At 31.9% G+C, this 25456-nt stretch overlaps 3 protein-coding genes across 8 annotated transcripts; 1 reads left to right on the top strand and 2 right to left on the bottom strand.

Moving 5' to 3' along the window:
• Window positions 1-811: 811 nt before the first annotated feature.
• Trxr1 (Thioredoxin reductase 1) lies at window positions 812-8378 on the bottom strand. Of its 2 annotated transcripts, XM_074128324.1 has the most exons (10): window positions 8361-8378; window positions 6144-6294; window positions 4797-5014; window positions 4137-4267; window positions 3839-4068; window positions 3474-3691; window positions 2756-2938; window positions 2493-2681; window positions 2059-2228; window positions 812-1295 (listed from the first exon to the last, which is right to left on the bottom strand). In XM_074128324.1, exons 2-10 carry the CDS (start codon window positions 6166-6168, stop codon window positions 1166-1168), a joined length of 1494 nt encoding a protein of 497 aa, XP_073984425.1. In that variant the 5' UTR covers window positions 6169-6294; window positions 8361-8378; the 3' UTR covers window positions 812-1165. The 2 variants fall into 2 exon arrangements, with proteins under 2 accessions (XP_073984425.1, XP_073984423.1); XM_074128322.1 differs by lacking the exons at window positions 6144-6294; window positions 8361-8378 and adding an exon at window positions 5586-5895.
• Window positions 5889-20500, top strand: sni (SDR family oxidoreductase sniffer). 2 transcript variants are annotated; one of them, XM_074128344.1, is made up of 6 exons: window positions 5889-6076; window positions 16016-16067; window positions 17119-17309; window positions 17420-17569; window positions 17688-17908; window positions 19670-20500. In XM_074128344.1, exons 1-6 carry the CDS (start codon window positions 5951-5953, stop codon window positions 19764-19766), a joined length of 837 nt encoding a protein of 278 aa, XP_073984445.1. In that variant the 5' UTR covers window positions 5889-5950; the 3' UTR covers window positions 19767-20500. The 2 variants fall into 2 exon arrangements, with proteins under 2 accessions (XP_073984445.1, XP_073984446.1); XM_074128345.1 differs by having other exon boundaries at window positions 17688-20500.
• Window positions 20342-25384, bottom strand: lwr (ubiquitin conjugating enzyme lesswright). 4 transcript variants are annotated; one of them, XM_074128350.1, is made up of 6 exons: window positions 25168-25338; window positions 24420-24492; window positions 23162-23245; window positions 22306-22423; window positions 22070-22214; window positions 20342-21110 (listed from the first exon to the last, which is right to left on the bottom strand). In XM_074128350.1, exons 2-6 carry the CDS (start codon window positions 24483-24485, stop codon window positions 21044-21046), a joined length of 480 nt encoding a protein of 159 aa, XP_073984451.1. In that variant the 5' UTR covers window positions 24486-24492; window positions 25168-25338; the 3' UTR covers window positions 20342-21043. The 4 variants fall into 4 exon arrangements, with proteins under 4 accessions (XP_073984451.1, XP_073984453.1, XP_073984452.1 ...); XM_074128352.1 differs by having other exon boundaries at window positions 20528-21110; window positions 25310-25384; XM_074128351.1 differs by having other exon boundaries at window positions 20528-21110; window positions 25146-25334.
• Between the last annotated feature and the right edge of the window lie 72 nt (window positions 25385-25456).

Below are 25456 nucleotides of genomic sequence, written 5' to 3'. Positions count from 1 at the left end.
TTGGTGACTATTAATAGCTTAAATCATATTAATTCGGAAACAAGTTATATAGTTTGGGAGCGACCATTTGAAGGCAAAAAAGATGAAAGAAATGTTTTAAGGGTATACAAATACTGCAGGAAAATATGTGGTATTTTTAAGAAATTTATAGCAACTAAAAAGTTGAATGTCCGCAGATTGATTGGTAATTATCTACGTTGAATGTAGATAATTGAATTCTATTTGAAGCGCAAGGGATGCATTCAAGGCTTTCAAATCAGGCGAAAAGTGCAGATAAGAATTTAATTTGAACACTTAAATAGGGTTCATTTGTCAAAAGAGATAATAAACGCTTTGATAACAGGTTTTTTAAATAAACTGGTAAGCTATGAATTATTTGTTATTTGACATTATAACCAAATTCCTTTTCCAAGTTTAAAAAGTTAAATGCGCCCAATTTCAAAAAAGAGAAATTAATACATGTTTCACTTCAGTGACCGACATATTAATTGTTGTTACTGTTTCTTTAAGTTAATCTTCAAATAATTTTATCATATTATTAGTGGCGGATGTAAGGTCATTGCTGCCCAAAGCCTTTTGTCGCCCTCCAAACAGTTGACTCACGTTTTAGACACTACCCATCATTAGATGGTTAACTGTAGCTGTTCCTAGAGAGAGTAAATCAATGAGCAGCATTTCCTGTATAGAACCAGGCAACTTCAGCTAACAAGTGCACCATGCCACTTAATGGTTTACATAGTTATAAATTTGACCATAAATTGCAAACTTCTTGAAGAAAGAAAAATAGGAGAAATAAAAATACTTTGACATATTCAGTTTACAAGACTTTATTAAAATAAAGCCACAAAATTAAAGCCAATTCCTTTGTCTTTGAAGTGTACAGCCAGAGAATTATTTATTATTTTTATTGTAACAAATTAATAATAAATTTATATTAAACTTAAGAGTAATTATCAGTGTCTATGTACAATGAATGTCTTAGGGAATCATAAAACATAACTAATTGTAATGTGCCACATTCAGTTGGAAACATTTTTAATAATATTGTGTTTAACGAAGGAGTTCTTAAAAAATCGACTTTTTTTATTTATTTTAAATTAATAGGATAAAATGAAATACTGATGTATATATATATTTTTTTTAATAGTTTCACAACCATAATTCATTAACTGCAGCAACTTTGAGGAGTTGGATCCAGCCCTGATCTCTTAGTTATTACAAGACGTGTAAATTCTTCAGCCACCGTTGGATGAATGCCTACAGTACTTTCTAGCTGTTCGAAGGTCATTCCACACCTGTAAGATGAATAATATTCAAAATATTGTAAAAGAAGATGAATGTTATTTAGATGAGTGTTATTTAAGTGAATATTAAGACAAAACTGAATATTGTTAAGAAAAACTAAAGCTAACAATTTCGTATGCTGAAAAAGTTGTTTTATTCTGAATGCATTAAATTTAAAATTAATTTACAGTGAACTGTAAGAAGCTTCTAGGAAAAGAAAATCTAAGGGCCAGAGAACCCGTGGTCTCTGCGTTGGAATCCAGTATTCACGAACCACTCAGCTAATCCTTTCCCTGAATTGTACCTTCGCTGTGACAGTTGTTAGTAAAGGGTACGGCTTTAAGCCGAATCGACTAATCTACTATCTTTGGTTATGTTCAGGGATTCGTACATCTTTTCATTATAAAGTAAACAGCTATTTTGTAATTTCTTAAAAAATGTAAACTGCAGAAATGGATCTTTAACTAACATAATTGCCTCATCTTTAAATGATCTTTTACTCAATTAGGTCGGTTTTTTCCTGAGAAATAGGACTGGTCTTTGATGCTTTCAGAATTGCAAAAGTTTCCGTCGAAAAAAAGTTAAAAACCGTTGAATTTAATTAGATTAATAAATTGGAATTAACTAGATAATTACCAATGTCATCAAAATAAAATAACTCGAAGACTTTTTTAAAAATATTTTTCCTTATAACGAATATGGCAAATCTTCAATTACAGTACACAGCATAACTTTACTTAAAATTTATTTAAAGAAAAAAAAAAGTTAACTTACTTGACGGCTGCTGCAAATCCTTGGATAACCTCACCCGCTTGTGGTCCTAAGAAATGCATACCAATAACTGTTCTTGGCGACTCACGTTTGCAAATAACCTTTAAATAGCATCTTGCAGGGTTCCGTTGAGGCACAAAGAATTCTAAAGGTTTGTAAAATGCGTGATAAACCTAAAAAAAGTATACAAGATAAGTATAAAATGTGACAAGATATTAATAAAAGCGAAGAAAAAGTGGGCATAGATTGCAAACGTTTGTGCTTCAAAATTTGAATCAAATATCTCAAAAACGAAAAAACAAAGAATTACAAACGTAATAGGTTTGTAAAGGAACAATTTCCAGTTCGTTCTAAAAATTCCGGACGCCAATGACCAATACATTAAAATTTGGACGTGAATTGAAATAATAATAATAATGCAAAACATAAAGGCTTACCTCAATATTATCTTCACCATGCCTGCTAATGGCAGCCTCTTCTGATAGTCCAACGCAACCATATTCTAATGGACTAAATACTGTAGTAGCAACATTTTCGTAATCCATGTTTACATTACTATTTCCATACAATCTTGCAGCTAGTAACTTTCCTGCTTGCACAGCTACAGGAGTTAATTCTGGGCAACCCTTAGAAATAAAATTTATCTATTCAAAATACACATTCAAATTAATCTTTAGGCAACAGATAATATGTTACTTACCACTAATACATCACCAACCGCATATATATTTGGTATATTGGTCTGTTCAAATTTAGTCAATATTTTGTTAGATTGAGAATCTAGATCTAAGCCAACTTCTTGTGCTTTTAGCTCATTAGTAAGTGCTTTTCTTCCAGTAGCCATCAGTATAGTGTCAAACTCTTTACTATATACGCTATCATCCTAAAATATATTTAAGGATTATGTTATGAAAAAGTTTACAAATAAATTGAAATTTGTTTTATTTTAAGTCAGTATTTACAAATATACAATCTGTTGTACTAGAATTTCACCTACTACACGTATCCTTAATTTTTAATATATATTAAATATTTTGTAAAATTAGGGAAGGGATCAGCTCTGATTGGTCAGCGAATACTGGATTCAAACAAGAAGATCACGATTTGTGTCCAGCTGCTGGCCCTTAGATTTTCTCTTCGTAGAAGCTTTTCTCGGCTCACTATCCGGTGATCGACAGTTGTCTTTAACAAGAGTCCGAAGACCGGTAGTGCACGAAAAAAGCCCCGGGACCAATAAGTTCAGATGTCGCGCTTTAAATACCAAAAAATAAAAATTAAGTAAAGTACCTACTTAATAAATTTTCTGTACCCCGGAGGTTCCATTTTTTCAAAATTTGTTTTTTTAATCTTTCTAATACAATATTTACTTACTAATACAATTTAATATTAAATATTTAAGTAAGTGAAAATGTACCTACAATCACAGATTTCCATTTAGCTAATATTTTTCCAGAATTTTGTTTCTCAAATGACACAGGTACGCATTTATGCAAAAATTTAACACCTCGTTCTACCATTTCTTCTGTAATCATTCCAGCCATTTGTTGATCAAATCCTCGTAAAACAACGGACCGCACCATTACAGTTGATTCAAATCCCATTCCATTTAGGAATCCAGCACACTCTAATCCAATATCTAGTTTTATTTATTATTTAATGAAGGAAATTAAACAATTATAATCCAGGAAAAATCATTCAACTATTTCATCAAAATGGAAATTATAGGAAAACATAATTTGGAGATTATTACATCAGGGAATTTTCAACATAAAACAAAGGATACATCCAGCACCGATAATAAGAGTATCTCCAGGAGGTGTTAACAAGGAGAATAAGTCATCACTAGTAATGCTCAATTCTTTAGCACCAGGAACGTCTGGATAGCTTGGACGGCCTCCACAGGCCACCACAATATGGTCAGCTTTTAAAATCTTTTCAGAACCATTTTTTAATGTAGCAGCAATAGTATTAGGATCCACAAAATATCCGCGTCCATTGATGTAATCAATATTCCTGTTGAAACAAATTAAAATTAATAATGCAATATTTAGTTTGATATAAACAAAATTGATCGAACTCACTTTTCCCGAAGCATTACTCTAGTAACCCAATTTACACTTTTAACATGGTTCTGCACAGCTTCAATTAATCTGGACCAATTAATTTTTATTTCTGCAGGATCTGGAATTTCCCATCCAAACTGCTTGGCATCCTAAAGAACAAACGTAAATTATATGTTTGCCTGTTTCGATAGTATTTAACTCATATTACTGGCTCACCAGAAGAATATGCATTGAAAGTTTATTTAAATGTACAATAAAGGAAAAACAAAATTGCTGTTTTAACACTGTTTTATAATCCATTTGTATTATGCGAAATGTGATATTTAAATAAAAGTGTAAATGAAAAAACTTGCACTCAACTTCGCAGCATCAAAGCACAGGTTTTAATCTTTAATCAATGATTAATAGTTGACATTTAAGTTGTATTCTTCGGGGTTTGAATTCCAAAAAAGTTTTTAAAATAGTTTTCTTTATTATAACGAAGTCTGACGTACAAATATGATTTTGTTTACGGTTCAAATTTGAGTTGGACCACAGCAGCGGGTAGAGTAGTACATTATGGAGTAAGAAAAATAATGAATTTTCTTTAATGAACTACTTCTTTACTATTTTCCAAACCAATCGAAACAATCAATTTAGTTTATAACAAATTTAAATAAAAATAAATTAATATCTCACGTGAAGGGCCTCTCCTAACAAAGCGGCTTGGTGCATGAGCTTCTTTGGAATGCAACCAACATTTACACAAGTACCACCCAAGCCCCAAGAGGTGCCTTGAGGTGAAGGTGTTACATAATCTAGTACGGCTACTTTTTTACCATACGCTACGGCTTCTTTAGCACAAGCAAGTCCACCTGATCCACCTCCGATAACTACTAAGTCATAGACTGAAGAGCCTGCAAAATAAAATAAATTACACAAATTAAGAAAGGAAAGTAATTATCTCAGGTATAAATGAACTCGGCTCAGAATGCTAAGGTTTTAGAACATCAGGATGACCTTAGCATTTTCTCTCTAGAAGTCTGAATACTTTCAGTTTGCTACCGCTTTCTGCAGCATGAGAACACTGTCCTTACAGAGTTTCATAGCGCCAATATCTTAAAAAGTTGATGTGCTTTAAATAAAAAATAAAGAATCAAAATATATCTGCGTTGAATCAATAAAGTTGTATTAATAAGTTTAGTCGCCATTAAATCCATTAGTAACTGAAGTACACTGCTTTATATTTTTACGATAATTGTTAGTAAACCCGCTATTGAATAGAATAGAAATCTGACTGCAGATTGAGACTCTCGCTTACTTGCTGACTTAACTCCCCCTTAGGTAATTCGTAATCGAAATTCCGATAAATTCATCAATATAAAGTTAAGCCACAGCGTACTCCAATTGCTCAATCTCCTAGCTAGTTAGCACTACTACTTATTACCCACTTCCCGAAAATGCTTATCTAATAAATTAAATAAATACCTTCTGAGGCAGGAATTGCGTGATTTGCTGCAGCAATTATCCGACCACTTCGATACATCCGATTCAAAAGTTTATTGGAAATTAAAAAACGATTCAGCGCAAAACTGACCATGATTTGAAGTAACAACTGAATATTTCACCTTCTTTAATCCAAGCATCTTTTACTTAAGATAATAAATTATCACACATTTTCATGCATTTATGTACAAATTGAAACCCATTAACACATCATTTTACTTCATCATTTCAGCTGAACAACTATCCAAGATTACGCAAGGTTTAACTCACTAGTGAAGGTTTAAATTATACAGGTTATATTACGTAAAAGAAACAAGCCTATTCTTCTACCCAAACGCCTCGTAGCAATGAAATCAATTTTAATTACAGGTTCAAATCGCGGTATCGGGTTAGGATTGGTTAAAGCTCTCATTAAGAACCGTACGATTCCAAAACATATTATAGCCACCTGCCGACAACCGAATCAAGCCAAGGTAAGAAATAAAAATAATTAATTTTGCGCTAAACAAAACAAACGTAAAAAAAACAAAAATGACTTACCAGAATTCAAATTAAGAGGAGGCATTGTTCTGTTCTCTGTTTCTTTTAGCCTGTTATTCACTTAAAGTACTCAAATATTCCTTACTTAACTTAGCACAGTGATACAAAGTAATGAGAGTTTGAGTTACTGCCCACTCATTGGTGTGGTAACTAGTGATGGGCTATTTGAGCGGACTCGTTCCATTGGAACGAGTCCGATGGTGGAACGAGTTGATTCAAATCCCTATTTTTAAAAAAAGTGATTCCGCCCCGCCCCAAAAAATTTAGGCAAATAAAAATGAAAATGAGGCAGCAGAAGGTTTGGAACGATTAAACATAAGAACAAATGTCACGCAATTTATTATATTATTATATCATTAAATGTTAGCTTTCCCAGTTAATAACAAAACTATATTTCTTTAACACACATTGAGTACTATCCCTAATTTCCAATTGCTCTGATAAATATAAAATTAACAACGTAATACAAATATTAACACAAAAATAGGCTAGTCAAATATAAATTAAAGCAATGCAGTTTTGTCATTATCTAGCTTGACCACTAGAAGACTGGAGTTAACTTACTTCAAGAGTATTCAAGGTAGAGAAACGGAAATGGGTAGGAAATTATTCCATAAAAATTCTAACCCTTCAAAATTATAATTACTCATAATATTTATTAACTAAGAATTGAATATCAAGCTTTTAAAATATTATCTTATTGTTTTACAAAAAGAAAAAGCTGTGTGCTTAATCTTAAACTTAGCGCTGGACACTCTTACTCTCATCTTCATTGGCGTAAGCTTGAACGTGTACATGTCAGCTAGACGGTCAAAGTAAAACTGGGCCAAAATTTAGTATTACCTAACTGGTTTACTTAGTGTAGTATCCCTCCCACTCTATCACCTATTTCACAAACATTCATCGATTGAAAATATTTTTTAGTTAAATATTCGTTTCATTGGAATACAAAAAACATTATAACGCTTTCTTAAGATGATTTGAATTTTTAAAATTTGTTTTTGTCCATTACTCTTATAAAATACGAAGAATTTCAAATAAAATATAATATACAAACACAGAATGATCTAGTGTGCAGGTGGAGTCAGTCGTAGTTACCATGACAACGGAACCGTTAAACGACTCCGGCCCAGCTCTAGCATTTTCATTGGTTAAATCCACTGGAGTTGGTGGAGTCGAATCCGGAGTGATTTAAATCCTTTTGAAACCGGACTCGTTCCATTTTTTCGTTCACTGAATCTAGCCAATAGAAATTGCTGGAGCTGGAACCGGAGTTGTTTAACGGTTCCATTGCTATGGTAACGAGGACTGACTCCACCTGCATACTAGATCATTGTGTTTGTATATTATATTTTATTTGAAATTCTTCGTATTATATAAGAGTAATGGACAAAAACAAATTTTAAAAATTCAAATCATCTTAAGAAAGCGTTATAATGTTTTTTGTATTCAAATAAAACGAATATTTAACTAAAAATTATTTCCAATCGATGAATGTTTGTGAAATTGGTGATAGAGTGGGAGGGATACTGCAGTAAGTAAACCAATTAGGTAATACTAAATTTTGGCTCAGTGTTACTTTGACTGTCTCACGGTCATGTACACGGTTAAACTTACCCAATGAAGATAAGAATAAGAGTGTCCAGCGCTATGTTAAAGATTAAGCACACAGCTTTTTCTTTTCGTAAGATAATAAGATAATATTTTTAAAGCTTGATATACAAGTCCTAGTAAATAAATATTTCTTTATTTATGAGTAATTATCATTTTGCTTGAAGGGTTAGAATTTTTTTTATGGGAATAATTTCCTACCCATTTCCGTTTCTCTACCTTGGATCCTCTTGAAGCACGTTAACTCCAGTCTTCCAGTGGTCAAGCTAGATAATGACTAAACATCATTGCTTTAATTTTTATAATTGACTAGTCTATTTTTATGTTAATTTTTGTGTTACGTTGTTAATTTTATATTTATCAGTGCAATTGGAAATTAGGGATAGTACTCAATGTGTGTTAAAGAAATATAGTTTTGTTATTAACTGGGAAAGCTAACATTTAATGATATTTTTTAATGAATTGCGTGACATTTTTACTAATGCATAGGGTAAGTACAGAGACCGGAATCGGTGAACGAGTTGTTGGAATCGATTCCAACCCTGGAACTGATTCAAATCCAACGAGTCCAAAGACGGACTCGTTCTGCCCATCACTAGTGGTAACCGCTCTTTAGTCTATACCCTTGCCCGTACTTTTCCGATTCCTATGACGTCATTGAATTCAATGTTCATTTTAGATTCATATGGGAAAATAAAATCGATAATTTTCATCATTATTAATTCTATTAATGTTTTCTTTATAAATAAAAATATTGGGGAAGTTTCTTCAGTTATTCTTAATCACTGGCACTTACTTACACCTTTGAGAAATATAAAGTTTCGGATTAGTTAGCAACTTAATCCAAAAATAAACTGATGTAAATAAAGCAAATTAATTAAAACATAAGAGAAAGAAGTTTTATATGTAACTTTTTTAATTATTACACTATTTCAATCTGCAAAGCTAAATAATATATGTATAAATATATACATGATCGTAAACATGGTGTTTTCTTTCTTTCCAACCGGTTTCTAATTTTCTACCATATTCAGATATAATAGGTTTCTACAGTAATTAGGAGAAAATAGCTTCCTGAGTCAGTATAGCGTATGTTAGAAACGTTATTCAAGGCAAGTTAAAATTTTTTCACGAACCCAAAGAATCATCGCTGAAAATGAGCTAAATTTCCAAATCTGAAAAAACGACTAATAAAAAATCCACGATAATCTTAAAATTAAATATTCACGGTAAAGTCATACATATGTATGTATGTATGTATGTATATTCGGTTTCCATTTTATATGAGATTAAAGCCTCATTTGATTTTCCCAAATTCAAATATTTTTTCTGCAATCGTTAAATCAAATATTTCTTACAAATAAATTTTTGGTGCGTCGTCTCATTGGCTTTGCAACAGAGTTGGGCAAAATTTTTAGTCGCGACTAATATTTTTAGTCGTGACTAAAAATGTGATTAAAAATTTAGTCGCGACTAATTAGTCATGACTAATTCAATCGTGGTCACATTTAATCATGATTAATATTAGTCGTAAGCGCGACTAAATAAAATAATCATGATTAATATTAGTCGTGAATTAGTCGTGACTAATTTTTTCAATCACAAATCATTAATCTTAGTCATCGCCAAGCCCAAGATTACTCTTGCTGAATGCATATTATCTATGCACTTATACATATACTAATCTGAAATTTGTGGAATTTAAGAATGCAAGCACTTTAAAGTTAAACCACCACATCAACTCACTAGACCTATATGGGACCACTTTGCACTCACATTTAACCATGTTTACGACTCACAAGACTTTTATAGGACCACTTTACACTCACATTTAACCATGTTTACGACTCACAAGACTTTTATAGGACCACTTTACACTCACATTTAACCATGTTGACAACTCACAAGACTTATATAGCATTATCTTATACTCACATTTAGCCATGTTGGGGTCTCACAAGACTTGTATAGGACCACTTTACACTCACATTTAACCATGTTTACGACTCACAATACTTATGTAGGTCCTCCTTACACTCACATTTAACCATGTTGGTGACTCAGTAGACATATGTAGAACCACTTTACATTTACGTTCATCTTATTTTTCACCGCGTCACATGTATCTTTTCCTTCTTTTTTTTTGTCTCTATCTATCGCCTACTCATTGCTTTACTTATTATGCACATAGCTTACTTTTTATATTTGCCCTATTAATATACTCCAAGCATATACACACAAACTAACTATGTATATATATTTGTATATTTAAATAAAAAATAAACCGGGTGATCCATTTAAAACGCACCAATCGCTAATAACTTTTTATGAAAGCGGAAATCCGGAAAACCCATTAAATAAACTATATGTTTTTTTGTCTAGTTTTCAAATTTTTCACCCCCGATGCTGTATCTTCATTTTTTGTTGGGTTACGGCCAAAAAATTTATCGAGGTTACGTGAGGACCACTGGCAATGATTATGAAAACTACATAAAAAATTATGAAAAATGATGTTAATTCCTTATCGATATCCTTAATATTTGTCGAGTTATTTAAGATCAAAGTTACAAAATTATCTATTCATGATCGGTTTTCAATATTAATTTTCCATCAGAAATACACGTTTTGGGAGGTTCTCTGACTGCGAAAAATGTTATTTGTGATGCAAAGAACAAAAATAATAATAATTGAAGATTTAAAAAAATGTAGTGTAATCTAATGGTTGTGGGTGAATTAGGATAAACTTGTTTTATCATCAAATAAAAGCAACCATTACAACATGTTAATGTACCCCGTATGCAAGACTTCTTCAACCTATGATTACGATAAGAATATCTTGCCAAGGATGGGCGGGTGTTGGTCTGGTGGACATGAGCGTGGCTTTGTAAATTGGAAGATCCCCAGTTCGAATCCCGCGTATGACTACATTTTATTAAAACGTATTAAGAATTATGAAAGACTGCATACGCGAGATTCGAACTGGGGATCTCTCACTTACAAAGCCATGCTCTTGACCACAAGAGCAACACACTGGCAAGATATAATGGTGAGTGAGTTTTTGTGTATTGTTATACGTTTTTGTTTGTGTGTGTACATTTATTTTACATTAAGGATGAAGAAAAAAGAAATAAGACACTTTCACCCTTAAACATTAATTGTTTTCCAATCTTACATTTATTTATTCCCTTTAAACTAATTTTGGTAAATAGTTCAACTTCAGATTAATAATTGGGAAATGCTAGATTTCTTTATAACCTACAACAATCTGAATTACGTTCTATAATAATTGATGAATGTCCGAATCCGGTTTTGTAAACAATAAACATGCATGGGGGAAGGAATAGCGTTGCGATTAGCGTATTAGATTCCCTCGCGGAAGTCCCGGGTACGAATGCAGCTGCTGGTCCTTAGATTTCCTTTTCCTAGGAGTTTCTTATAGCTCACTGTCCTGTACTTACATCTGTGTAGATAGATTGACAAAAAAAAAAATTGACAAATACATGGGAGGCAGTAAAAAATAAGTTGAAGGTGAATGTAAAGCAGTTCTACACAAGTCTAAAGATACACAAAAACAGTTAAACAGGAGGTCCTAAATGTCATGTGGGCCGTAAACAATGGATAAATGTGTCTGTGAGGAGGACCAGTATAAGTCTTGTGAGACCCCAACATGGCTAAATGTGAGTATAAGATGGTGCTATATAAGTCTTGTGAGTTGTCAACATGGTTAAATGTGAGTGTAAAGTGGTCCTATAAAAGTCTTGTGAGTCGTAAACATGGTTAAATGTGAGGATAAGATGGTCCTATATAAGTCTTGTGAGTTGTCAACATGGTTAAATGTGAGTGTTAAGTGGTCCTATACAAGTCTTGTGAGACCCCAACATGGCTAAATGTGAGTATAAGATAATGCTATATAAGTCTTGTGAGTTGTCAACATGGCTAAATGTGAGTATAAGATGGTCCTAAATAAGTCTTGTGAGTCGTTAACATGGTTAAATGTGAGAATAATGTGGTCCAAAATAAGTCTTGTGAGTCGTAAACATGGTTAAATGTGAGTGTAAAGTGGTCCTAAATAAGTCTTGTGAGTCGTAAACATGGTTAAATGTGAGTGTAAGGTGGTCCTAAATAAGTCTTGTGAGTCGTAAACATGGTTAAATGTGAGATAATGTGGTCCTAAATAAGTCTTGTGAGTCGTAAACATGGTTAAATATGAGAATAAGATGGTTCTAAATAAGTCTTGAGAGTCGTCAACATGGTCAAATGTGAGTGTAAGGAGGTCCTGTATAAGTCTTGTGAGTCGTCAACAAGAATAAATAAATGAATCATTCACGACTAAGGCTCAGAGTTGGGCAAAACTTCAATCACGACTAACGACTAATCTCATGACTAAATTAGTCACAGACCGATTACGACTAACGACTAAAGGTTAGTCTTAGTCGTGGAATATATCACGACTAAAGATTAATTCAGATTAGTCACCATATGATTGACGACTAATTGAGATTAGTCGTCCTAAAATTGGTGACTAATTCAGATTAGTCGTGACGTCAGCCACGACTAAATAACATTAGTCGTCCAAAAATAGGTGACTAATTTCATTAGTCGCGTCATTGAGCGACGACTAATTTAGTCGTTAATTGGTTTTTTTAGTTGTTTAAGTTAATCATTAGCCTTAGTCGTGAATGATTCATTTATTTATTCTTGTTGACGACTCACAAGACTTATACAGGACCTCCTTACACTCACATTTGACCATGTTGACGACTCTCAAGACTTATTTAGAACCATCTTATTCTCATATTTAACCATGTTTACGACTCACAAGACTTATTTAGGACCACATTATCTCACATTTAACCATGTTTACGACTCACAAGACTTATTTAGGACCACCTTACACTCACATTTAACCATGTTTACGACTCACAAGACTTATTTAGGACCACTTTACACTCACATTTAACCATGTTTACGACTCACAAGACTTATTTTGGACCACATTATTCTCACATTTAACCATGTTAACGACTCACAAGACTTATTTAGGACCATCTTATACTCACATTTAGCCATGTTGACAACTCACAAGACTTATATAGCATTATCTTATACTCACATTTAGCCATGTTGGGGTCTCACAAGACTTGTATAGGACCACTTAACACTCACATTTAACCATGTTGACAACTCACAAGACTTATATAGGACCATCTTATCCTCACATTTAACCATGTTTACGACTCACAAGACTTTTATAGGACCACTTTACACTCACATTTAACCATGTTGACAACTCACAAGACTTATATAGCACCATCTTATACTCACATTTAGCCATGTTGGGGTCTCACAAGACTTATACTGGTCCTCCTCACAGACACATTTATCCATTGTTTACGGCCCACATGACATTTAGGACCTCCTGTTTAACTGTTTTTGTGTATCTTTAGACTTGTGTAGAGCTGCTTTACATTCACCTTCAACTTATTTTTTACTGCCTCCCATGTATTTGTCAATTTTTTTTTTTGTCAATCTATCTACACAGATGTAAGTACAGGACAGTGAGCTATAAGAAACTCCTAGGAAAAGGAAATCTAAGGACCAGCAGCTGCATTCGTACCCGGGACTTCCGCGAGGGAATCTAATACGCTAATCGCAACGCTATTCCTTCCCCCATGCATGTTTATTGTTTACAAAACCGGATTCGGACATTCATCAATTATTATAGAACGTAATTCAGATTGTTGTAGGTTATAAAGAAATCTAGCATTTCCCAATTATTAATCTGAAGTTGAACTATTTACCAAAATTAGTTTAAAGGGAATAAATAAATGTAAGATTGGAAAACAATTAATGTTTAAGGGTGAAAGTGTCTTATTTCTTTTTTCTTCATCCTTAATGTAAAATAAATGTACACACACAAACAAAAACGTATAACAATACACAAAAACTCACTCACCATTATATCTTGCCAGTGTGTTGCTCTTGTGGTCAAGAGCATGGCTTTGTAAGTGAGAGATCCCCAGTTCGAATCTCGCGTATGCAGTCTTTCATAATTCTTAATACGTTTTAATAAAATGTAGTCATACGCGGGATTCGAACTGGGGATCTTCCAATTTACAAAGCCACGCTCATGTCCACCAGACCAACACCCGCCCATCCTTGGCAAGATATTCTTATCGTAATCATAGGTTGAAGAAGTCTTGCATACGGGGTACATTAACATGTTGTAATGGTTGCTTTTATTTGATGATAAAACAAGTTTATCCTAATTCACCCACAACCATTAGATTACACTACATTTTTTTAAATCTTCAATTATTATTATTTTTGTTCTTTGCATCACAAATAACATTTTTCGCAGTCAGAGAACCTCCCAAAACGTGTATTTCTGATGGAAAATTAATATTGAAAACCGATCATGAATAGATAATTTTGTAACTTTGATCTTAAATAACTCGACAAATATTAAGGATATCGATAAGGAATTAACATCATTTTTCATAATTTTTTATGTAGTTTTCATAATCATTGCCAGTGGTCCTCACGTAACCTCGATAAATTTTTTGGCCGTAACCCAACAAAAAATGAAGATACAGCATCGGGGGTGAAAAATTTGAAAACTAGACGAAAAAACATATAGTTTATTTAATGGGTTTTCCGGATTTCCGCTTTCATAAAAAGTTATTAGCGATTGGTGCGTTTTAAATGGATCACCCGGTTTATTTTTTATTTAAATATACAAATATATATACATAGTTAGTTTGTGTGTATATGCTTGGAGTATATTAATAGGGCAAATATAAAAAGTAAGCTATGTGCATAATAAGTAAAGCAATGAGTAGGCGATAGATAGAGACAAAAAAAAAGAAGGAAAAGATACATGTGACGCGGTGAAAAATAAGATGAACGTAAATGTAAAGTGGTTCTACATATGTCTACTGAGTCACCAACATGGTTAAATGTGAGTGTAAGGAGGACCTACATAAGTATTGTGAGTCGTAAAAATGGTTAAATGTGAGTGTAAAGTGGTCCTATACAAGTCTTGTGAGACCCCAACATGGCTAAATGTGAGTATAAGATGGTGCTATATAAGTCTTGTGAGTTGTCAACATGGTTAAATGTGAGTGTAAAGTGGTCCTATAAAAGTCTTGTGAGTCGTAAACATGGTTAAATGTGAGGATAAGATGGTCCTATATAAGTCTTGTGAGTTGTCAACATGGTTAAATGTGAGTGTTAAGTGGTCCTATACAAGTCTTGTGAGACCCCAACATGGCTAAATGTGAGTATAAGATAATGCTATATAAGTCTTGTGAGTTGTCAACATGGTTAAATGTGAGTGTAAAGTGGTCCTATAAAAGTCTTGTGAGTCGTAAACATGGTTAAATGTGAGTGTAAAGTGGTCCTATAAAAGTCTTGTGAGTCGTAAACATGGTTAAATGTGAGTGCAAAGTGGTCCCATATAGGTCTAGTGAGTTGATGTGGTGGTTTAACTTTAAAGTGCTTGCATTCTTAAATTCCACAAATTTCAGATTAGTATATGTATAAGTGCATAGATAATATGCATTCAGCAAGAGTAATCTTGGGCTTGGCGATGACTAAGATTAATGATTTGTGATTGAAAAAATTAGTCACGACTAATTCACGACTAATATTAATCATGATTATTTTATTTAGTCGCGCTTACGACTAATATTAATCATGATTAAATGTGACCACGATTGAATTAGTCATGACTAATTAGTCGCGACTAAATTTTTAATCACATTTTTAGTCACGACTAAAAATATTAGTCGCGACTAAAAATTTTGCCCAACTCTGCTAAGGCTAATGATTAACTTAAACAACTAAAAAAACCAATTAACGACTAAATTAGTCGTCGCTCAATGACGCGACTAATGAAATTAGTCACCTATTTTTGGACGACTAATGTTATTTAGTCGTGGCTGACGTCACGACTAATCTGAATTAGTCACCAATTTTAGGACGACTAATCTCAATTAGTCGTCAATCATATGGTGACTAATCTGAATTAATCTTTAGTCGTGATATATTCCACGACTAAGACTAACCTTTAGTCGTTAGTCGTAATCGGTCTGTGACTAATTTAGTCATGAGATTAGTCGTTAGTCGTGATTGAAGTTTTGCCCAACTCTGCTTTGCAAGTAAAACTAACTATACATATGTACATATATGAAATATAACAATTATTTTTACAATTTGGTTAATAATTATGTCAATTTTAATTTTTTAAAAATTTTCAGGAACTTCAAAATTTGGCTGAAAGTAACAAGAATATACATATTTTGCAGCTAGGTAAGAAGTTATATTTAACTTGAAAGATAATTTTAATTTGTGCTGAACTTTCTCAAGGTTGTTTACTAAACTTCTTTTATTTAAATGAAAAAGTATTGTTATTTGATATGTAAAATGAATTGGTATGTTTCTTTAGAAAATAATTTTTATTTTGCTTTTAAGAATTTTTATTTAAGTTCAAAAGCTCTTGCATTTGACTGTTATAATGTAATTCATCTTTATGCCAGCTGTTGGATCTCTCGACGGCCAATTCTTGAGTTTGGAATCAAAACAGTGCTTTCCTTGCCAAGTAGGGAAAGTAAATAAATAAGAGTAAGAAAGTAAAAAATGCATCATAACGCAAGGTTATGAAATTTTCTCGTGAATGAAATATCTGCTTTGGCCGAAACAAATATTAGTTGGTTTATGAGTCTGAAGTAGGTGGTATTTTATATACAAATAATTCAGATTCAGCTCCTTCCGACACAGGCATTCCCAACCTGCATATTACCATCACTTCATCTCCTTTTCCATTCCTTTTCTGTTCCCACAAAAATGTACTTTTTATAATTCATGTATCTCTTTTTTATCACACTCGCATTTTTTTTTATCCATTTTAGCATTCTATTTTTTTTTTTAAACAATTTTTTGAATTACATTTTACATTCCCATATCTTTTTCGACATCGTTTTCTAAAAAACATCACAATTGAATTGACAATTTGATGGATATTTAATACACATAAAAAATCCTAGAGTCCAAATATATTTATATCGTTTATATTAATCAGGAGGATGAAGATATTGACATGATGTCCATGGAACGTCTGTTGGAAAAATGTTCACTCTTTGTAAACCCCCACTAATTGCGTTACTATTTTTATTTAAATTTATGGAAATAATTTCTGCTCAAATTGTACTTTTCTTTTCTCTTTAGCACTGATTCTAGCGGGTTAACGTTAAAATTCCTCAAAAATATGGATGTATTTGTCAATATTATTAATAAATATTGATAGAAATTTAATAAATAAAAGTTGTCACATTTAATAATTTTATTCTTGTTTTGAATTTAGATCTTCTCAACTTTGATTCTTACGCTGAATTTTCCAAAATTGTTGCTACAATAGTGAAAAATGACGGACTTAATGTCCTTATCAACAATGCTGGCGTTGGGCATAAATTTGTAAGAATCGGTCAAGTGAAAACTGAACCTCTGATTGATTCTTTTTTTATTAATTGTGTGGCTCCTATTATGATGTCAAAGGTGATAAAAAATTAAGTAATATTTTCAAAAAAAAGTAAATAAATAAATGATCTGTAGTTTTATGTTCAATTTAAAATATTTTTCTGATTCATTATCTACATGATTTAAAGGAAATGCTACCATTTTTGAAGCAAGCAGCAGAAAGTAATAGTGAACTGCCGATTGGGGTAGAAAGAGCCGCAATAATTAATATATCTTCATCTTTAGCCTCAATTGCTGATAATAATGATGGAGGATATTACGCGTACAGATGTAGCAAAGTATGTACAAAATATGTTTACTTCATTTTTTTCCACATAAATTTCTGTTGTATCACTTGACACTTTGCCATGTTATACTTGTTATTATTCTTAAATTTTAAATTTGGTTCAATTTTAGGCGGCCTTGAATGCTGCAACAAAATCCCTCAGCATAGATGTTAAACCGTACAATATCCTCGCAAATTGCCTTCATCCAGGATGGGTGAAAACTAGAATGGGTGGGAATAAAGCACCTTTGGAAGTGGACGATGCTTGTAGTCAAATAATTAATACGATTCAAAACTTTAGTAATGAAAATACTGGTAGATTTTATAGTTATAATGGTGAAGAACTTAAATGGTAAAAAATAATTTAAAGCACTATTTTATATTTGCTCAATACTAACAATCATGTAACCGTCATTAAAGTATGATGGCCCCGGTTAATGATACAGTCTCTACAACTTATTGTAGAGATTAGCTGAGCAAAAAAGCAGTTGTGAAAGTCTATAGAAGTGCCTTTTATTTTCAGAACATTATTTTGATTTTTGTAAACTTATGTTTATAGAAGTGCCTTTTACTTTCAGAACATTATTTTGATTTTTGTAAACTTATGTTCAGTTCATTGGGGCCCTATCTTCATTAAAATACATTTATTGCAATTGGTTAAAGCAAACTTCGGTAAACGTACTAAAATACAAATCATTGGTATTTTTTTTTTCTTTTAACTGAAGGCGTGCCATTATCTCAGAGCACAACCGGTCTCTCATTACAATACCGTCTATCACAGACAGAGAGCTGTGACTGGCAGGTCGAGAATAAGGACAAGTGGGTCTTGAACTCGGGACCTCCAGGCGGGCGTGGAAGTCCAGTGCACTAACCACTCAGCTAATCTCTCCTCTGCGTACAATTTAATAACTTTTAGATATAAATTTACTCGAATACTTATGTGGGATTGTAATTGTAATTCGTTGAGATTGATTTTTGTTATGAATTATGAATCAGAAAAGTATTTTTACAATAATTATTTATATCTTTGTATAGTCTTATATCTGTGCATTTATGTTCACTGCTAATTTTAATAAGCAGTTACAGGAAATCTACAAATCAATTATTACATCCATACATTAAATTTAGTTTTAATTTAACTAAGTTTATTTACATAACTTCTCGTTGATTTTATTTCTAAATGCTATATTCTAATATCTAATTTTTAATATGTAATTCAGCCCGTTTAAGTCTCGTATGAGGGTTCCATTCCAATATATTTATTATTAAGGTATTTATTTTATCAAATATTGTACTGCATGTTAGTGAATATTTAAAAATATGAGTGGGCCCATGCTACCGGATAATATCACTGATTTTATCTGTCGTAGCACGCATGATTATTGTATTCGTTAGATGAGATAGTGGATGTTAGCCCGATACCGGTCAGGAATACTTAAAGCTTAATAATAAACATGCGTGCAACAGATAAAATAATCAGCACAAATATTATTTATTTAACTTGTAAGTGTCGTGTATTTGTATTAATTGTGTTTGTTTATCAACAAACTTAAAAATAATATTTGAAAACAATATGTCGAATTTCAGGGAAGGGGTTAGCTATGAGGTTAGCATACTGGACTCCCACGCGGAGGTCCCGGGTTCGAATCCAGCAGCTGACCCTTAGATTTTCTCTTCCTAAGAGCTTCTTACAGCTCACTGTCCGGTGATGGACAGTGTTGTCTGTAACGAGAGAACACTGTCCGGAGGCCGGCAGTGCACTGGAAAAAGCTCCGGGCGGTAATGACCTCAGCTGTTGATGCGCAAAAAAAAAAAAAAAATATGTCGAATTTATTGATTTAACGAAACCTCAAGACCAAATTACTTCTTTATCAACTACAGTAATATGCAAAATATACATTTTGTGTACTTACGTATTTAAAATGTAGGGAAAGGCCAAATCGTCTCAACAGACGAGTTATTCAGTCATTCAAATACACGTTACATCTTAAGATAATTGATACAACTTTACAGATTTAAATCTTCATAACTCAATTCTCTAATCCTATACTCGTCAAGAGAAATATAATTATTGTACAGCTCTCTCTCACTTATCTAATAATTTTTTTTTCAGCTATTATCTACCATCCCCAACAACCCATCAAGCCAACTCACTGACCTGTGAGTTGGGAGATTTCCTTCGGCTAGACCAAGTATATTGGTTCAGGTAGTGTTAACATTGGCTAGCGCTATGCTACAACCAAATTGGTGCAGAGAGAATTCAATTAATATTTTGATGCTGAAAATAAATATGATGCTTAAATTGCTAATTGGCTCTTATTTTCAAGATCCAAAAGAGGTCGTAATTTTGTAATTCATACTGCTTATCTAAAAATAATGTCCTATTTTGTCTAAATAATTCTTGCATTGATAGTTACATTACCTATTTAGTCTATTGAGCCTTTGGTATTTCATAATCTCAGAGAGTGCAATAAAATGTATTTACTTGACTATTGTATTTACTTCAAAATGTATGTACTTGACTAAAGTACATAACCTGCAACTCTTTATGAAATAGTGAGTAGGGCAATTTGAGCATTTAAAAAAAATAAAGTAATAGGCACGCTTATAGTATTTAAGTAGCCTCCACGGAGCATTAGTGACCTTCAGACAGGGTTTTCTCGTTAAGGACAATTTTAAAATAAAATATTCTTCTGTATTAAACAAAAAAAAAAATACTTTATGTTAACTACTAATTATAGAAGCTTAAAAAGGAAACATTAGTTGGAAAATCTTTAGTATCAAATACGATCACAATATTAACATTTTATTTCACTAGTTAAAAATAATAATAATAAAAAGAAAGAGTTGCAGATACAATGAAGCTTCGGTATTATTCTGAGTTATCTGTTTACAAATAAAACATCAAACTGAAATTACTGGTCCACAAAAAAAAAAAAGGAAATGTTAGTAAACGAGGATAATTAAATAATTATCGATTACTAAATATTTATTCGGCAACGCAATAACCTTTAATTAAACTGGAGAAAAATAAATAAAAAAAGTAATGTACAAAAGTAATGTTCATAAATATTTCTGCTAAAATATATAGATCATTGCGGTAAGAAAGAAAAGTGACAAAACTTCCTTAATGCCATAATGATCAGTGTATAAAAAAGTATATATGTACACTCTTATCTTAAAATACATACTTAATTTTACAAATGTGTGTATTTAAACATTTGCAATTGATATTACTACTAAAATAATATTGTTTTTCATAATTTTACTGCCAAATAAAAAATGCAGCTATTTAAAATTTATTAGAAAACAAATGAATTATAAAATATACATTAAAAGTGAAATAAAAAGTAAAGAAAATCAAATGAAGTTAATTTTAACACTATTGCTGTTTAAATTTTGAATGTATACACAATTTAAGTATTAATAATGTCCATTACCAAACGCAAATATGATTTTTTTTTTTTTTTTTAACTAGTATTCGGTTTTATTCAGTGGCTGCCATTGCTCTAGCCTGAGCTCTTACTCTCTTTTCATACTCAAGCCTGTTTTGACTGTAACAAATATAATGTTTATGAGAGTTAAACAAAAAACAATTTTATTTTAGAGGGAACGGATTAGCTAAGTAATTAGCGTACTGGCTTCCCACGCAGAAATCCAGGGTTCGATTCCAACTACAGGCATTTAGTTTGTTTTTTTCTTTCTAGTAGGTTCCTACAACTCACTATGCGGTAATGGGCAGTGTTATCTTAAATGAGAGAACACTAGAGAACGGCAGTGCACTGTAAAAAGTCTCGGGCGCCAATGATAGCTGATGATGACACGCCTTAATTTTATATGTACAAATAAACTAAAGGCGAGAGTTTGCATCGTGGTGTACTGCGTAGATTTGTAGGTGAGAGATTCGCCATTCGAATCCAGGGTTTAGCTGCTTTTTAATGGTTTAAAAAAATAATAGTTGTGTGTGCTTCCGTGCCAGCCCACGGCACCTTAATCATAAATTACTTTTTAAGTTTTGGGAAACCAGTTTTAGATTGCTACTGACTATGTTGTTATTTACCCTTCTAGTTTCGTTCCTATCAGGAAGAGAAGATGCCTTACCCTTATAAGTTATTTGACACTTAGTTAAATAAAAAAAAAAAATTTGCACTCTATCAGTTCAATTTGAATGTTTTACACAGATTTTCGTCCATTTCTGATAACTTGGATAAACATCCCATCATTCTCTTGTAAATTTAACAAACTACGAATAAATTACGAACAACCTATAACGTTACAGGAAATTATAAGATCCATTTTCGCAAAATCTCGGTTGATAAGCTTTGTCTTATTTTGGTGCCAAAATACTGCATTTTCTGTTTCAGAGTAGTGCTGACAAGAAACAAACACGCCAAACCGTAGAACACTTCCATATTCGGAAAAAATCAAATACGTACTTATTCGTTAAAAACTAATAATAAAAAATTTATAATTAGCAGCATAGAACACAAAAGCGGTAAAAACAATATCTTACCAATATATTGTATAAGCTTCAGCTTGAGCAGGATCCTTAATATTTGGTTCATTTAGTAAGTCTTGTATTCCAAGCAAAATCTGTTTAATTGTAATTGCAGGTCTCCAATCTTTTTCCTCGTCCAAAAGTGAAAGACAAACAGTACCTGTGTAAAGTAAATTGTAAAAATTTTATCTGCCTTTCGTATTGAGATATTTTTTGCTAACTTTAGCTGTAATTGAAAAAAAAAAAATTACCTGAAGGATAAACATTTGGATGAAAAAGAGGAGGTTCAAATTTGCATTTTGGAGGACTGGATGGGTAATCATCTTTAAATATCATCCTCAATTTGTAGGAACCACCTTCCCATGGAGTCTGTAACAATGAAAACATACAATTTTAAAAGATAAATTTTTTAAAAATGTTTCTGCAGATACAAGCTTAATGACCAAATGACCAAAGCATAAAGATTAGTCAAACTTAAAAAAAAACTAAATTCGACTCATTATGTTTAAATAATATTACTTAAATTGTCACAGGATTCATTTAAATTATTTATATGATCTTAGTATTTCTATTTTTTTTATTAATTAAAGGCGCGTCATTATCATAAAGGTCATTAAGGCGCTGAGGTAACTGGCGCACGGAGCTTTTTTCACATACAACACAGTCCACCATTACATCACCGGATCTTCTGCGTTCTTCTTTTTCTTTAATCATTATTAATCACTCAATAGGTGTATAGGGAATGTTATTTTATTTATCCCTAACCTATGAAAAGGATCCAAATATCGGTCAAAAAATGGCTCACTATGTTCAAATATATTTTGTACCTAAAACCAAAATGTAAAGAACCAATTTTTTTTTTAATGAAGACCTTTTGCGGCCATTGCAGAACACCATTCCTCTTATAATTAATATAATTTCAAAAACTAATTGAAAGTAATTATTTTTAATTGCTATTACGTACATATATTAAGTAGATTATTTTATTGTATTTTTTTTAAACTGGAATTGGGCAGAAGGAATAAAAATTCTTTTTTTCTTGAGGTTTCGATTAAAAAAAAAAAAATATTTGAACAGATTATAAATTTTGTAATTTCCACAGCTTACCCCTTTCTTGCCAGGAATCGCACACTCCCAATTCATGAGATTCAAAGATCCATCAGGACTTCTTGAGGGTCGAGCCACAAAGCCCTAAAAATATTTATAAAATACAAAATTTTTAGGCTCAATAGAATGCAGTTTTATGAAAATTTCATCTAATCAGAAAAAATATTTAAAAATATTACTGTAAGCCTTACTTGAATCAGGTTAATAAGAAAACCAAAATAGCAGCTATAAATAAAAACTCAAAACTTAAATTGGCTCTAACAATTTTTTTTACAACTTCAAGATCAGAATAATTTTTGTTTCTCATTAAAATTGTTTATTGTACGAACATTTGCCCAATAACAATATGAAAATGGGAGAGATTTAAAATGGCTCAGCATATTCGCAGGCATCTGAAGGCAGAATCATTGAGGACTAAAAGTCGCGCTTGTAACAAAACTGGACCATACAGTCAATGGAAGTTTTATTTCAGAGGGAAGCTACCTTCTTGGCTTACCCATAATAGATTTTTTTTTTTTTTTTTTGTAAAAACTTGTCTCAGAAATGATACTTTGAATGGAAGCTAAATCCATCCTCAGAATTCCCTTTAAAAAAATTTCCTAGACAAATTAATGATCAACAACAAAACTCATCATAAATCCAAAATTAAAAGAAAATCATCAAGGGGCATTAAAGAAAATATATATTTAAACAAAGTTAGGTGCCACGGTAGAAGAGCGGTTAGAGGCGAGACCTGTAAAGCTAAATATATTGTGGTACTTGTGAATTCTCTCAAATAATTAAAACAAAATGGACCTATTTAAATCTCCATTTTTAGTTCTGAATATATTGTAATAAAAGAAATGTTCTAATATTTTACTTTTAACATTAACAACATTAATAATTCATATCACACATCAACATTAACTAATATTGCTGTAAATATGTTAAATATATATATTCAACAAAATTGAATAAAAACTTTATGAGAAAGTAAAAAATTTGTTAGAGCCATTTTCGGTCTATGGATTTACGCCAGAACTTTTGTGATGAAGCGGTATACAACTCACGAGTTTTCTGCTGTATTTCTTTTGACTAATGATTTTTCTACTTCTACTCTCTCTTTCACAAACCCACACAAATGTAGACCATTTTTCTAAAAACTCAAGGATACGAGTAAGTAATAGTTTAAGATTTAAAGCCATTTATAAAACTTTATCGACATTATTAAGATTGAAAATCTGGTATAGTTATAGATAAAAACAGAAAATTAACTCACAAATGGATGGTCCTTCCTCCAACCTTTTCTCTCTTCTGAAAGTCTGGATATAGCAATTCCTGACATTGTCTTTCTGCAAATGAATAATGTGAAATCAACGTAGTTCCTCAGCAAGTTAATATAAACCTCCCATGATCGAAATTATTTTTTACTTTCTCTAACTAATTAATAGGCAACTGTTAATAGATATCTACTAATTTTTCTTATTTTTCAAAATCTCCCCCTTGGGATAAAGCCCGCTTGCTACTCATTATATTCTATTTCTTTTAAACATGTTCCGTTCATTGGATAATTAATTCATAATTTACAGAAATACCTCTGCAGAAAACTATCTTATTCGGACATAATAAACAAATTTAATAATTAGCGTACCCTATAGTTAACATACGACTTCCATGAATTTTTGGAAGAATTTCACTTCTTTAAAAATTATTTACGATAATTTAAAATCAAAATAAATTCTGATAAATTTGGTTTTATGTAGTACAAAGCAATAGCAACAAATCAAGATAATGAAACATACCATGAGTAATCCATTCGAATCATAAACAGCGGCTTTTGTGGAAATGGTATAAGTATCATCTTTTTTTGCCAATAAATATTATACAGCAGTAATAGAAATTTATTTACTTTTTTTAACATCATTGGAGACATCCTTAGAAAAGCAGCTTCAAAAGGACGCTCAATAACTTAAAACTAAAATGTTATCAAACATGCAAAACTAACCTATTACATACATATAACTTACACAACTTGCAAGCACGCTCTTAGAATTTATTGGCTGAATATTATGAATAAACACTTATGTTCATTGAAAAGTGGTGCGTAACTTTATAAGTTTTTAATTAACTCCGGGTTTTTAATAAATAATAAACATATAATTATCCTACCTCAAGCACTACACTCTACGGAAAGACACAAAATGGAGGCAACTTGTCAAGAGTGCCTAGAGTAAGTGCTTCAAAAATTAAAAGAACTAAAGTTTTTTTTTATTTTGTCTCTGTTACACTCATTACTTAATCATCAAGAACTGAATA

The sequence above is a fragment of the Rhodnius prolixus genome, unplaced genomic scaffold (assembly GCF_049639745.1).
Source record: "Rhodnius prolixus isolate KJV_2025 unplaced genomic scaffold, Rpr scaffold_9, whole genome shotgun sequence".
In the NCBI taxonomy this organism is placed as follows: Eukaryota; Metazoa; Arthropoda; class Insecta; order Hemiptera; family Reduviidae; genus Rhodnius; species Rhodnius prolixus.
The sequence above is the reverse complement of the archived record's forward strand: the minus strand, read 5'-3'. Positions and strand labels throughout refer to the sequence as shown.

Coding starts and splice junctions, on each gene's coding strand:
- sni (XM_074128344.1), top strand. CDS start 5,951: ATGAAATCAATTTTAATTACAGGTTCAAATCGCGGTATCGGGTTAGGA. Junction 6,077..16,015: donor GACAACCGAATCAAGCCAAG/GTAAGAAATAAA, acceptor AAAAATTTTCAG/GAACTTCAAAATTTGGCTGA. Junction 17,310..17,419: donor CTCCTATTATGATGTCAAAG/GTGATAAAAAAT, acceptor CATGATTTAAAG/GAAATGCTACCATTTTTGAA.
- lwr (XM_074128352.1), bottom strand. CDS start 24,485: ATGTCAGGAATTGCTATATCCAGACTTTCAGAAGAGAGAAAAGGTTGG. Junction 23,246..24,419: donor GGAGGAAGGACCATCCATTT/GTGAGTTAATTT, acceptor AAATATTTTTAG/GGCTTTGTGGCTCGACCCTC. Junction 21,111..22,069: donor GAAGCTTATACAATATATTG/GTAAGATATTGT, acceptor TATTTGTTACAG/TCAAAACAGGCTTGAGTATG.
- Trxr1 (XM_074128322.1), bottom strand. CDS start 5,697: ATGGTCAGTTTTGCGCTGAATCGTTTTTTAATTTCCAATAAACTTTTG. Junction 5,015..5,585: donor CGCAATTCCTGCCTCAGAAG/GTATTTATTTAA, acceptor TTTATTTTGCAG/GCTCTTCAGTCTATGACTTA. Junction 2,229..2,492: donor ATGGTGAAGATAATATTGAG/GTAAGCCTTTAT, acceptor TACTTTTTTTAG/GTTTATCACGCATTTTACAA.